The sequence below is a fragment of the Neurospora hispaniola genome (genome assembly GCF_033458365.1).
Source record: "Neurospora hispaniola strain FGSC 10403 chromosome Unknown B0T23scaffold_3, whole genome shotgun sequence".
Lineage (NCBI taxonomy): Eukaryota > Fungi > Ascomycota > Sordariomycetes > Sordariales > Sordariaceae > Neurospora > Neurospora hispaniola.
The window spans coordinates 2,784,675-2,799,133 of NW_026944408.1; the positions used below are offsets into that span (position 1 = coordinate 2,784,675).

The 14,459-nt window shown below is 54.0% G+C and overlaps 3 protein-coding genes and 1 non-coding gene across 4 annotated transcripts; 2 read left to right on the forward strand and 2 right to left on the reverse strand.

The window, feature by feature from the left end:
• Nucleotides 1–681: 681 nt before the first annotated feature.
• On the reverse strand, nucleotides 682–769 carry B0T23DRAFT_t149. Its single transcript has one exon. It is a non-coding gene; the product is annotated as a tRNA-Val (tRNA).
• Nucleotides 770–788: 19 nt separating this feature from the next.
• On the forward strand, nucleotides 789–2,944 carry B0T23DRAFT_356034 (DHS-like NAD/FAD-binding domain-containing protein; the record flags this gene model as incomplete). Its single annotated transcript, XM_062836168.1, has 2 exons — nucleotides 789–2,446; nucleotides 2,817–2,944. Exons 1-2 carry the CDS (start codon nucleotides 1,276–1,278, stop codon nucleotides 2,942–2,944), a joined length of 1,299 nt encoding a protein of 432 aa, XP_062694233.1. The 5' UTR covers nucleotides 789–1,275.
• Nucleotides 2,945–3,659: 715 nt separating this feature from the next.
• B0T23DRAFT_377515 (peptidase family C50-domain-containing protein) lies at nucleotides 3,660–10,495 on the forward strand. Its single transcript, XM_062837035.1, has one exon. The coding sequence runs from the start codon at nucleotides 3,929–3,931 to the stop codon at nucleotides 10,484–10,486; it is 6,558 nt and encodes a 2,185-aa protein (XP_062694234.1). The 5' UTR covers nucleotides 3,660–3,928; the 3' UTR covers nucleotides 10,487–10,495.
• A 590-nt stretch (nucleotides 10,496–11,085) lies between these two features.
• Nucleotides 11,086–13,908, reverse strand: B0T23DRAFT_118243 (uncharacterized protein). The gene is made up of 4 exons (XM_062831993.1): nucleotides 13,764–13,908; nucleotides 13,523–13,698; nucleotides 11,550–13,457; nucleotides 11,086–11,483 (listed from the first exon to the last, which is right to left on the reverse strand). The coding sequence occupies exons 1-4, from the start codon at nucleotides 13,810–13,812 to the stop codon at nucleotides 11,127–11,129; spliced, it is 2,490 nt and encodes an 829-aa protein (XP_062694235.1). The 5' UTR covers nucleotides 13,813–13,908; the 3' UTR covers nucleotides 11,086–11,126.
• Nucleotides 13,909–14,459: the final 551 nt, after the last annotated feature.

A 14,459-nucleotide genomic window follows, 5' to 3' on the forward strand; every position in this document is an offset into this window, starting at 1 on the left:
CTTCCCCACTGCCTGCCCCTCTCCCCGTGTTCCCAACGTTCGCGTTCGATTCGCACGCCATCGCCAATGCCGTGGGACCTTTGTGAAGTCCTTCAGCCATCCGGTCGCATCTGATAATGGATGAGATCCAACTGTTGTGAAGTAAGAAAGGATTTCTACTTTATGCGTCGTGCGAATGAGGGCAGCTAGTAGGAGCTATTGCGTGTCTTTGCATGGCTCTCTGAAAGAGTCGAGGGTGAGGCATCATGTATTGGCTGGATACAAACAAACTCGAAAAGGGGGTTCAGGGGGGACACGCATTGAGTGTTGACCCATCATATTGACACGAGACAATGTTACAAAAAGAAAGCCTGAACAAGTGATGGTGCTTGCGCAAAGATACTCATGCGACAAAATACCCGAACTTTCGGGATTCAGAGAGAATTGTTTAGTTAGTCAATATCATTAGATCAAAGTTCACAGAATCGTTTAGTATGGATGTTATTCAATGTCTTGATGTTGACAACCAAAATTGAAATCGACTTTGCTGGAAACTTGTCACCATCCCATCCATGGAGCGCTATTTCTCGGCATCTGGAAGACGGGATCAAAGACAGAAAACCAAAAACGAAAAATAACAGACTGAGTGGTGGAAACATATTTCCTTATGATGGCGCCGTTGTGAAGAAAAAGTCAAAAACTTAGTCGTACTGGGGATCGAACCCAGAACCTTCTCGGATCAGATTCAACTAATGTGAACGAGAAATCATAACCATTAGACCATACGACTTTGTTGAGTTTTAGCACCACATTGAGGTGTTATGAAGACAAGAGCTTCCAGCCACCCCACCAAGCAAGGGGCGGGACAAGATCCCGTAATGGTGTAGTCTAGTGTGAGCAAAGCTAGAACAATGGGAACACAGGATATTCACACCTCCTCAATGGAGTGTTACAAAAAGAAACCTGTCTGGAAAGCTTCACTAGTCATTCTATCGAGGTCAAGTTGATTCGTTATATGTCAATGACCATCTTTTTCTTCGAAAGGGGCAAGTAAACAATTGTTCTTTGTTCCGCAGCTCATGCAGATGCCAAGGTGGCCCAAGCTTTCGGATCTTCGGTGACGACACTGACTCGATCTCACCGAGTGCCACTATGATTCTGCATCTGGACTGAGACAAACTTCACAACAACCAACATGGAAATTTGGCATTGTAGGTAGCGGCGTATGCCGCCTCGTGATCCCCAACAACAAATACTGCCACCCAACAGACCCGAATCATACAGCAGCACATCAAAATGTCCACCCTTGCGACAACAGCAGCCGGCACCCTCCGAATGCGGATTCCCTACCGAGAGCTGCCTCCCCCGACCACCATCATACCTGCCACCGCCACGACCCTGCCCGGCGCCGTGGCTGCTCTCAAGTCATTCCTCACCACCCCTCCGCCGTCCGGTTTACCCAATCGAACTGTCATCCTCACCGGTGCCGGCCTTTCCGTGGCCAGCGGCTTAGCCGACTACCGTGGCGTCAACGGCACCTACCGGGTCAACAAGGACTACAAGCCGATTTTCCACCACGAGTTCCTCGCCAGCCACGAGACGCGACAGCGATACTGGGCACGAAGCTACATCGGATGGAGGGGTCTGGGACGGGCCGGCCCGAACCCGGGCCACTACGCGATCCGGGACCTTGGGAATCTACTCACCGAGCGCTACAGCGGTGACCGAAACAACAAAAGCATTACGGGTGTAATCACACAGAATGTCGATTCCTTCCACAAAATGAGCCATCCCGATATACAAACCGTCGAATTGCACGGAACTCTAGCCTCGGTTGTTTGTACATCGTGCCGGAACCAATTTCCTCGAGACGAGTATCAGACCACACTGGCCAGGCTCAACCCGATTTGGGCTGATTTCCTTCGCGAGGCGCTGGCATCGGGAGCCCTGGAGACGGAGGACATTGAAGAACGGAACAAAAAGGGTATCAAGATGAACCCAGATGGTGATGTGGACCTAGCCGAGGCACCTTACACCACGTTTCGTTACCCAGCATGTCCGTCATGTTTGAAGGAGCCGCCACGTCTTGCGGATGGCACCAAGACATGGGTAGAAATCGACAAAGATGGTGCATGGATACCGTCCAGTACTGCGGGAGTTTTGAAGCCGGCAGTAATCATGTTTGGAGAGAGTATAAGCGCCGAGGTCAAGGGCGAGGCGGAAAAGGCCATTGACAATGCCGGACGAATGCTCATCCTGGGCACCTCTCTCGCGACCTACTCGGCCTGGCGGCTGGCACAGCGAGCGAAGCTCCGAGGAATGCCTATAGCCATTGTGAGCATCGGTGGTGTGAGGCGCGAAGAGATGTTCTTTGAAGATCTAGACCCTAAGATGGCCGGTCCTCATGGGGTTAGAGTGGAGATGGCTACTGAACAGCTGTTGCCGGCGCTCGTGGAGGAGCTCAAGAGTTATAACAATGGAGCCATGGTGGCCGAGGTACCCGTGGGCACGTTGTTTACTGAACGGGTCCGCTAACGGACGCCCATCTATAAATAATAGAATAAAAGAGGTCTTGTCGACTTAGAAGAAGGCACCCTTGAGGGCTGCAGGCGAGATCTTGGGCGTTGTCTCGGTCTGGGTCTCGGTCTGGGTCTGGGGTTGTTCCTTTGCGGGCTCTGCCTTGGCTTGCTGGGCAAGTTTCGCCGCCTTTTGTTGCTTTGCCTTGTGCATGATCTCTTCGCGTTCGATCTCCTTGAGGACTGTTGTTGAATCTTGATATCAGCCGGTGCTCTCCGTATCGTGTCCACCTGCGTTTAACGAACCTTCATCCCAAGCAGCCTCCTTCTCCGGATCGCCAGTGCCCAACACCTTCTCAACATCCACCTCTTCACCCTTCTGTATCCTCTCGACCACCTCACGCAAGGTATTGATCCTGACATCGGCCTGGCGCGAAAAGGCCGCATAGTCTTTTTTGAGCGAGATCATCTGGATAGCCATGGAACCGATCATTAGAAAAATGATGATAAAGAAGGTGGCCGGGTTCCACTCTGTCGATTTCGGCATCTTTGTGTGGTTGATGGAGTCATCGCCGAATCGCAAGAACTTGGGAACCAACGACTTCCAAAAGGACACTTTGGCGACTCTAGGGACGATTACATCCGGGGCGCCGCTCGCGAGGCGGATCGAGGTCGAAAACGAAGCTCGAAGAACTGTCGAGGGGACTTGACGATGGAGCAAGGCAGCATGCGCATTGCGGCCAAGGCGCTGAGGAAGAGAAGTTCGGCGCATGGTAGCAATTCGGAAATGTCGCGTTGTCTTGTGTTGGGATTCGGTGGCTGTTGAAGCCTGAGTAGGATTGCGACGGATCAGGGCAGTTGTCGAAATCAAGTGTTGGCTGAAGAGAAACTGGGAGAGACCCTGAAAAGAGAAAGTGAGAAGACGACTCGAAGCTTCGTTCTTCTTCGGGCAAAAAGTTCACTCTAAGTTCAGTTCAGTTGGAGTGACACAGCGCCAAAATTCCCACAAGTGACATCCCACCTCACACGGCAGGCAAAGGTGGGGTCTTTCTGCCATTCCATCTGGCTGGCCGATGCGCCCCACGCAGCGAGGTACGTACCGGGTGCTTTCGTACCTGCGTTGCAGTTGCCCGGGCAACTTGAACTCGTTGAATCTTTGTTGCGACCAAGTCAACATCCCGCCAACAAGGGTTCGTTCTCCCCGTCTTCAGCAGCCGGATTCGTGACCGGGGGGAGCTCCATTGCTGGACACCAATTCGCGATCCACCTTGGCGTTTGCTTCCACATCTTATTTACAATCCAGCCATCCTTCATGCACTACCCTCTTTTGCCGTCTTTTGGATAGTGTCCCTAGTCCTCTACCTACGTTATAGGCGATGACATGATTAGGAATCAGCCCATTAGACCTTCTCTCTCTACATTACGACAGCTTCATGGATACCATACACTCCCAAGCTGACGCCGTGCGCAGCGCCGTCTCTTCGGTGACAACATGTACGCCCGCCATCACAGCTCTTCTCAAGAGCCTGCTTTTACCCAAAGACGATGCCACGGCCGCGGCAGAAATAACAACAACAACAAAGACAGCGTCATCAACGAGGCCGCGGTCGAGAGCAAACAACACAGCCACCAAGGCTGCCACAGCATCAAAGAAAGATAGCGGACTCTCGCCCAAGGAAAAGGCGACATTGGCAACACATGTTGTCAACGGAACCCTTCGCGCCCTGAGCGACTATGCAAAGAACCCACCAACAACCGCGAGGCCCCCAACGCCTACCAAGCGGCCAGCGCCCCAAGAGGAGGAATTGTTGAGGTCAGCCACGACGAGAAACCCGCTCCAACGATGTAGCTCTACCAACTCGACACCGTTATCTCCCCTACAGCCTCGTGCCCTGAACAGAGTCACCACTTCTCCGGCCCTCTCGAAGCGCTCTCTCTCGCCAGCCAAGGCTCCGAAACATGACACAAACCTCCTTGCCACGGTTGAATGCGCTCGTGTTGCCTTGGGCACTCTGCGCCAGTTACACACGTCCAGCAAGCTCACGCTCCCCGAGTTACAGTTAGAGACCGGCATGTCTTCTCTAATCGCCAGGTTGATTACGCTAGGACTACACGATCAAGCCCTCAAGGAATTGCGCATCTTGAAGAAGAGATTGGAGACACCGTCCAGTTCGACAACAACAACAAAGAAGCCAACCAAGACGACTGCTACCGAACCACCCAAGACGGCGGCGCAAGTGTACACGGAGATCCTCGATTTCGGCCAAGTGAAATCCTTGGGACCGGCCCTTGCTCTCGTTATCACAACACAAATACAGGCATTGCGCCTCCTATCCGCGAACAAAAAGCCAAATGCAATCGAGGCGGTCATTCCTCTCTTACGCCAGGACCATAGCTCATCACCAACTGCCCTCCTCCTACGGTCAGCAACTGAAAAGGGCGCCGATGTTGCCAAGATTGCCCGCCATATGGAAACTCTGGCTCAATGCATGATTTCCTTGACCCCCAGCGCATCCAGCAAGGACGACACGCTCAGCATAGAACCGCGGCTTAGTATCTCCCCGGTATCCGCCATCGAGCTGCAATGCTTTGCTTTGGAGACGAGGCTACAATGGTGGAAGTTGGCCAAACACCAGGGTGATGCGGAAAAGGACATCATCATGCCTCTCTCTCGGTACATGGGTGCCTTCGTTCGTCGGAGCCAGGAGAGCGGGCGCTCTACTTATGCTACTTGCCTCTCAGTATATACCAGAGTTCGGTCTCAGCTCGATACGTACGGCGCACAACTGTCCGAAGCATCAAGGACACCTCTTTCTCAGATTTACCAGGTTTTAGCGGTTCTGGCACGAGAGGCAGGAAAGGTGACAGATGCAGTTTCTTGGGCGACGAAGCTCAAAGATGGGGTCGATGCAAAGGTGGACTCGGTCGCCAAGATATGCTCCATCTCAGCGCAACTATTGTCCCTCCAACTCAAGGACCCGGTAAAGTACTGTCATGATAACCAGCTTCTCGACGAGGTAGTTGCTGGTCTTTCAGGCCCCCTGCGGGGTGATTCCAATGACCTCGACGAGTTACTCAACAATGTCTGCTCGGTCAGGAGGGCAGCCATGAAGCTTCTTCTTGCTATGTTAAAAAAAGAAAATGATGGGTTTGCTGATTTTACTTCCAATTGCCGAGAATCCCTAGAATCATTCGTCCTTCAATGTCCCCGGTTTTGTCTACGATGGCTTGGTAAACCGCCGGAGCCCAAGAGCAGCACGAAGGACTACCTCAGATACGAACAACGCCGTCAACTACTCCTACAGTCTATTCAGCATACCCTTGACTCATCATTCATCGTCGTCAAGACACGCCTCGAAGAGAAGAGGTTGGAGTGGGACTTTATGGATTCGATTCTTAATGATTGTCTTTTGCTCTTGGAATACATAGGGGATATGGGCGCTGCCGGCTCGCAGAGCATGTACCATGTCAAGATTTCGCACTTCTACTATCTACAGTATAATGTATTACGACAACAATCCACTGACCCCAAGGATGTGGCGCCCTTACGAGCTCTCCGTCGTTCGATCGATTGCGTGAAGCACAGGTCGACAGCAGAGAAAGGCAAGGCGCAGCTCATCTTGAAGTTGGAACGGATGGCTGAGATGGCTCGGACACTGGGCAGGAATGAGCAGGCTCTCGCCGCGCTACAGACCATCCGGACGAGCATGTTGGATGACGGGATTCTCGAAAGTGTCGTCGGTTCACTGGCGACAGACTCGCCGCTTATCGTGTGGCAAAGGGACGAGAAGGCCGAGACTTTATCTCGTGCTCTGGTGGCTATTGCAAAGATGGAGCATGTCTTCATGGATTGGACAGTGGATCTACCAGAAGCTGAACAAGCTGCCGGACTCGAACATCGGTTACACTACATTCTCTTGGGTGGCAATCCAACTATGAGTGGAAGAAAGAGGGAGGAAGAGATTACTCTCGAGCACCCTGTCGTGGATGCCTTGCTCCGCATTTATGTCCCGACACGGTATCCCATACGAAGACTCCGAGTGCTGTTGGCGCTCTTGAGCTCTGCCATTGGCAACCAGCGAAAGGTACCCGAGTTGCTTGCTATCACTAGGGATGCTACGCAGGTGGAACCGGATAACCTCGGCGAAGATGCTGGACTTGCCCGCTTTGTGCCGCATATGGGAGCCTTCTATCACTCAATCACAGCTTTGTCGGATGGTTACTCTGATCTTGGAGCGGTTGAACGATGCCTTGAGACGTGGAAATCGATTGTCAAGACTTGTCAAACCAAAACGGATGTGGAGCGATCAATCGACGATATTCCTGGCCTTCTGGATCACCTGCAGGCCATGGCTGACTTTCTCCGTTTGAGCGGTCACGATAAAATGGTAGCTATGGTCCTGGAACTGACGGCGGATATTGCCAGACTAGCGGACGGCCCCAGGCTGGAAGACATTGTTCAGCATGCCTCAACGCTGGCTCTGCAATACACCAATCTGGGGCAATCCATAAAAGCTGAGCAGACCTTCGCCGAGGCACTGCAATATCTCAAGAAACAGGCTAATTTGCCCGGTGACGCGGTTGCCACCTTCCACCTCTCCTGGACAGAACACTTTATCGCCACCGGTGATCTCACTCAAGCAGAATACCATCTTTCTCAGGCCCGGGCTGCAGTCGAGGCTGAAGCTATGTCAGGCAAGGTCTCCCGTGCTCGGCGGAAATATCTGGTGGCCTATGCTTCTTATCTTCATTCTCTCGTTACCCAGGAACGAGGTGAATCCCACCATGCTCTGGTCTACGCCCGAGAAAGCGTCCGCTGCATCTTTCAGGACTGGGTCAAGGTAGAACAACAGTTAGCAGCAGCAAAATCACCCGCCCGTTCCTCAACCGACGACTCCGCCATGTTCAATACCGACGACGCTACCTGTGACCTTTCGGCCACCGGAAAAGAGACGCCTTACCTGGGGCCAGAGTCGTGGAAGCTCGCCCTCACTCTGTACCGAAACACTCTACGCTTGTCGTCCATTTACGCGCATCTGGGCATGTTCCAAGAGACGATGTACTACGCGGAGCAGGCACAGAAGATTGCCAATAGCGCCAACTCGGGGATTCTCAAAGCTGGCTGCGCGACCTGGATGGGCTCGGTGTACGTCAAGGCGGCGAACATTCCCAAGGCGATGGAAATGCTGCAGGAGGCGGCTAATTTACTCCCGGAGGAAAGCAATTCGTATTCTTCGGCCGTGCTGGCTTGCCAGATTGGGGCTATGTGCTTGGATCTAAAGAGCTTCGAGGGTGCCGAGGCGATGATTGGGAGGGCGGAGGCGATTCTAGAAGGGTTGATGGAGGTTAGTGCTGCGTCGGTGTCGGTTGCTGGGGAGAAGACGGAGAGTGAGGAGAAGGGAACAGCTATGAGGGGACTCAAGGGGCCTGCGGCTGTACGGCAACTGTCGAAACCGGTCAAGAGTGTCCATTCGAGACCTGCGCTTTCGGCGAGACCAAAGGCGGCGACACATGTCTCTGCTTCTCGGTCTGTTGAGGATGCCCAACTTTCGAAACTCAGAGCGGCGATTATGGTGCAAAAGGCTACGGCAAAACTGGCGAAGAGGGATTGGAATTCGGCTTTGGCGATGCTTGAAGGTGTCAAAACGCGGTCCAAGAAGTCGTTGTCTGCAATCATCTCGGACGAGCAGATGATCATGGCGTCCTGTCTGCTGGGCATGAGCATGGAGCAGATGGCCCACGATCCGGTGTTTTCGGTCATTCATGATTCCACCATTTCATATCCTGCGGTTTCTGATTCCCAAGCAAAGGATAGAGGTTCTGCAGGCCACCCAGCTCTTCTTCAAGAGAGAAAGCGGGTTGCCACTCAGGATACCACAGATCAGGAAAAGGCGGAGTACGTGGATAATCTTCGACAAGCCCAGCAATCCCTTCTCGAGGCCCATGCCGTGGCCACAGTCTGTGGCGACTCAAGTCTCATTCACAAGATCTCGGTCATGCTGCAGAATGTCGGTCTTCTTCTTTCCGCTACGGCATCATCCGGGAAGGCCAAAGCATCCGCCTCTTCTGGACACACTGCCTATTCGGTCGAGCTGGGCCGTAACCTCACATGGCGCAGGGAACGCAAAGCTCTCATGCTGGAGAAGAACGGACCCAAAACTGATGCATACAGCTGGCCTAATTTCACGGACTTGCCTGTTGAGCCGCTTGGCCGGATGAGTCTGGGCTTCTCACTGGACCTACAAAAGTTTCAGAGAGACTACATTGACATTATCCCGAAGCCTTGGAGTGTGGTGTCCATCTCACTGAGCGACAATAAGCACGATCTGTGCATCACCAAGCTACAGGCGGGCTGCACGCCCTTCGTTCTTCGACTTCCTCTTGATCGTGCCAGTTCGCGCGATGCAGACAACGAGGTGTTCAACTACCAACAAGGAAGGGCCGAGTTGCTGGAAATTATTCGCCTGGCCAACGAAACTTGTCACGATGCCAGAGACTTCACTGTCAAGGGCGCCAAGACTGCTTGGTGGGCAGACCGTGAGGCGCTGGATAATCGTATGAAGGATCTGTTGACGAACATTGAGCAGATCTGGCTCGGCGGCTTCAGGGGTATCTTCAGCCAGCACCAGACCCAAGGCGGCAAGAGGAAGGAGTTGATGAACAAGTTTGGCGCAACGTTTGAAAACATGTTGGACAAGTATCTCCCCAGCCGGAGACAGGTACACCATCGCGGGAAGAAAGCTGGCGGCGGTCAGGAGCCGCAATCAGAGAAAGTCACCGTTGATCCTCGCATCCTGGAACTCTTCATCGGTCTCGGCGATACCGGCGACCAAACTGTCGACCTTGACGAGGAACTAACCGACCTGCTCTACTTTGTCGTCGATATACTCCAGTTCCACGGCGAGCGCAACGCCTACGACGAGATCGACTTTGACTCCATGGTCGTCGAAATGCTGGACGCCCTGCACGCCTATCACGCGGCTGTCAACGAACTCGACGGAGGCGGCGACGAGCACGCTCACACCATCCTCATGCTTGACAAGGCTCTGCACGTTTTTCCCTGGGAGTCTCTCCCGTGTTTACAAAACCTGGCCGTATCCCGCATGCCAAGTCTTGGTTGTCTCCGCCGCGCCATTCTAGACATGAAGACCCCTCGACCTGCTGCTCAACCCGCAAAGGAAGAAGACGGCGACTCAATAATGTTGGACGCTGACGCCATTCCCCTTGTGTCCACCGGGACATTGTCATCATCACCACAATCTCTTTCTCACCCGCAAGGCCACCACGCCTCTTCTGTCAACGGCACCTACATCCTCAACCCCTCCTCCGACCTCCTCACCACCCAAAAGACCTTCAGCCCCCTCCTAACCTCCCACCTCGGCCCCTCCCCTCGCACCTGGACATCCATCACCGCTCGCCCGCCCACCGAGTCTGAATTCGCCTCAGCCCTCACCAACTCGGACATCTTGTTGTATTTCGGCCACGGCTCCGGCGCCCAATACATCCGCGGCCGCACCATCCGTCGCTTATCCCCTCGATGTAATGCCACGGTCTTATTGATGGGATGCAGCTCCGCCAAGCTGAACGAGGCAGGCGAAGGTTTTGAGGTCTACGGCCCGGCGTGGAATTACATGATGGCGGGTGCGCCAGCGGTGGTGGGGACGCTGTGGGATGTTACGGATCGGGATATCGATCGGTTTACGGGGAGGTTGTTGGAGGAGTGGGGGTTGTTTGGACCGGGCGTGTTTAGTAAAACGGAGGAGAAGAGAGAGGAAGAGAAGCGGAGGAGGAAGGGAAAGGGGTTGGATAAGGCGGATGAGGGTGATTTGGAAAAGGAAGAGGGAGAGAAAGAGGAGGAGGGAAAGAAGGGGAAGAAGAGTTTGGTGGAAGCGGTGGCGAGCGCGAGGGGAGCGTGTCGGTTTCGCTATGTCACTGCGGCTGCTATTGCTGTTTATGGTATTCCTGTTTATCTTCAGGACCGAGAGAAATGATGAATGGGAGTACGATTTTGGGGTGGGTGGGTTGGGAAAAAGCGATATTGGTATGGCGAACGAAACATATATTAGATGCCAGTGTTTGTGTGTTATGGGGGATGAAAGGCTGTTTTTTTGTCTCTTGTTTCCTAGAAAGGGGTGGTTGTGGCTTCTTTTCGTTTTCGTTTTGCTTTCTCTTGCTTTGTTTGGTCTTTAATTTGCTCATGGATTATGACGACGTGCATTGGGGTTTAGCTAGCTTTGTATAGCCTGCGCGGCGCGGTGTCTTGAGTGTGTTGTTCGGTTATAGAGACATGATTGTGATGAGAAATGGTATGGAAATGAAGATTATGACTTTACTTCTTTCTTTCTGTGCTGCTGTGACTGTCGTTCTCAGAATGCAAGTTAGACTAACTTGCACATTTTGAATATCACAAGGAACCGTGATGTGAACAGAATGATAAATGGATTGAAAATATGTACATGTTAGTTAGATATGTTCAACGATACGTCAAGTATTTACAGAAGAAGCGAAGAGTCTCCTCTAGAGAAAGACACCTATATCACCAAGAATAGAAGAGATCCATCCTGCCAACCAACCATCCTCTCCTCGCGCCATTCTCTAATCGCCCTCCCGCTACACACCACCCTTCATCATCTACACGCACTGCCAATACCAATCATTCTGCTTCTCGCACTTATATGGCGCCTGGCACGTCTGGCTGCCAGTATACGTCGGCCCGCCGCACCAGCCCCACCTGGGAACGGCCTCGTTGGCGGGTTGCGCCAGGATCTTGGCCGCGGCATGCTCAGCGGCGACGACGATGTAGGCGGTAGGGTTGGTGGTCGGCACACCGGGGAAAATCGAGGCATCCACCACGTACAGGTTGTCGGTGCCATAGACGCGCGTGTTGGTGTCGACGACTGCGGTGCCGCCGCTGCGGCCGTCGTCGGTGCCCATCTTGTTGGTGCCCATCCAGTGGTTGGAGCGGCGGGATTGGTAGGTTACGGGTTGCTGGGGGATACGGAGTTAGTGGGGTGGCGGGAGGTTAAAAGGGGGAAAGGGGGCGAGAAAGCTTACCTTGTCAACAAAATCAGCAGCCGTCTGGTTGGCGCTAGGGTAAGCCCAGGTGAGACCCTTGACGTTGGCGAGAGCCTTCTGGAGGTTGACGATACCCTGAACAACAGCGGCCTTGTCGTTGGGGTCCTTGAGGTACGGGAGGTCAGACACGACGGTGTTGAGGGTAGGGCTAAGGGTCATGCGGCCGCGCGAGGTGGCGCCACGGCCAAGGTACTGGCTCATGGTCATGGCGTAGCCGTCGGGAGTTTCGAAGCTACCCTCGACGCGGGCGGTCCAATGCAGTTGACGGACGATGCCGTCGGCGCCCGTGATCTCCTCCCAGAACAAGGGGCCAATGTTGGGCGCAGCCTGGGCGAAGATGCCGGAGCGCCCATTGAGGTACAGGTTCATGTCGGTCGTGTTGGGGTTGTCCCAAGCCTTGTAGAAGTCGTAGAAGGTCACGTTGTTGTGCTGGATGACGGTGTCGGTGTTGGTGTGGTCAACCAGGTTGTGGCCGACGGGGAGGTCAATCCAGGACGAGTTGCTGACCATGGTAGGGCCGTCGGCGGAGGCCTTGACCACCTCGAGCTGGTCCTTGGGGCCAATGCCGGAACGGAGAAGGATCTTGGCGCTGCCGAAGGTGCCGGCGGAGAGAACGACTCGGCCGGTGGTGTTGGTGACGGGGATGATTCCGGAGTAGCCGCCATTGCGGAAGGCCTCAACCTCCACACCGGTAATGTGGCCGCCCTCACGGATGACGCGCTTGACAGCGGTGTTGAGCCACAGCTTGAAGTTGCTGCGCTTCTTGGCGCTGACGAGGTAAGTCGCCAGAGGACCACCACGCTCGCCATTGATGTACATGTATGAGGTGTGGGAAAAAGTGCGGTTCTTCTGCTCGCTGTCCTTGAGGGAATCGACCTCCTTCCAGCCGCTCGCCTTGAGGCCGCTGGCAAGAACCTCGAAACCCTGCTGAAGGTAGCGCTTTCCATCCTGAGAAGGAGTGGTGGTACCCGGAATGCGGGAGAGGGCTCTGCTGGTAGCACCGGCGATATCGCTACCCTTCCAGCCAGAGGGGAAGAGGTAATCCCAGTCCTTGGTGTAGGGCTTGTACCAGAGACCGGCGTTGATGGCCGTACCACCGCCGAGCACGCAGCCGGCCATCTGATCGGTATCGGAGCAGGCAATGCCATCCGAGTCAACCCAGATCTGGTTGCAAAGACCGGGAACATCGAAGCGAGTAAGGGATGTGTTCTGTAGCCACTCGGGCTTCAGAGTACCACCATGCTCACCAGTGGAAGCGAACCCCTTCTCGATGAGCAGCACGCTCTTACCGGACTCGCTGAGCTTGTCAGCGACGGGAATACCACCGGCACCACCACCAACGACAATATAGTCAAAAGAAACGCCAGTGGGAACAGGAGTGGCGGCAATACTGGTCGTGGTTGGACCACTGCAAGAACCGGTAACGGTCTTGGTGGCCTTGGCAGCCCATGCAGTATAAGAGGGATTGGCAATGTTGCTGTCAAAGGCAGCTCCCCACTGACCCATGCCGTTGTCATGTTGACTGAGAGTGATCTGTGTAGGGCAAGTCGGGTTACCGGGAGAGGGGAACGCCTGGACCCAACCGAGCTGGGCCCCCTTATTGCTGGTAGAAATGCCGCCGGTGACACCGTCTTGGTCCCATGACAAACAGTTCTGGCACCTAAAGACAAGGGTGAAGTGGGTAGCGTTCACGCTGGACGCGATCTGGGTGATCTTGGCGTCACCAGCGTAGTTCTTGGGCATGGCGTAACCCGTGGCGAACATGAGATTGGTGTAGACTTCTCCGTCAGAAGGCCAGGCGGTAATGAGTAGATTGTTGGTCATGGCGCCTCTGAGAGAAACACCGCACCAACCGCTGTTGGCACCATTCTTTTCGGAGGAGCATTCCTGATCGTAAAGGTCAGTACAGGAGGACACTGGGTCGTTTTACTTTCTTTCCCACCAAAACATACCAGATAACCGATGAATTCAGTCGCGTCGGTAGTAAGAGCATTTGACGGCAGAGCCATACCAAGAGTGAAGCCACCTTTGGTCTGGGAAGAGGAAGCACTCCATGTGTTGAAGACAATGCCGGTGTCAGGGTGAGTGAAGGTCTTGGGAGCGGTTTGGGCGAAGGCGGGCGACAGCACTGAGAATCGTCACGTCAGTATCGTTGAGCGGTATGAGTGGTTCGTTGTGTCATTGTTGACTTACATGAAGCCACCGCCGCCAGGCCGCTGAGAAAGGCCGAGGTGGTCCTCATCTTGTACAGTAAGTTCTAGAAGGCCACTTCACACGGTTGGTGCGCGATGGGAAGAAAGAAAGAAGGCCATGATGGAGGGTTCCATGGACTCCCTATATACAGAATCTACGGTCTAGGGGGGCAGGCGGCCGAAAGCAGAAGCACTGATGTTGAGGTGACCGAAAAGGAGTGTTGATGCAAAACTTCCGATAGATGGAGGGGGCGGCAAAGCCTGTCCGAAATTGCGGCTTTGGAGGGATGAAGCCAAGATCTTGCATACCAGCGCAGACCCATGGAATGAGTAGTATGTTACCTCGCGCTCACCATGATCCAGGGGTTAGAACGAGCAGTTTACGTTTGGGGGTGTGAACCAGAGCGGAATGAAGGCAAAGAGGAGGCTACCACATGGCGGGCATCCTCTCGTTGAAACCAGCCAGCCGGTTAACCAGCGGGAGGGATCATGGTCGCGGCTGTCTTCCTTGTCAGCGAAGCCCATCTGGGAAGGTCTTCGATGCCAACCCGTCTTTCCAAAGGCCTAATTAGGTCCATCGACGCGAGCTGGTTTCCCTTGCCGTCAAGATGCGGGTGAAGTCTCCACCCAAGTCAGACGGAGGGAGGTCCCAATAGAGGCCAGGAGACATGTTCCGACAATGGTTCCAAGGTACTAT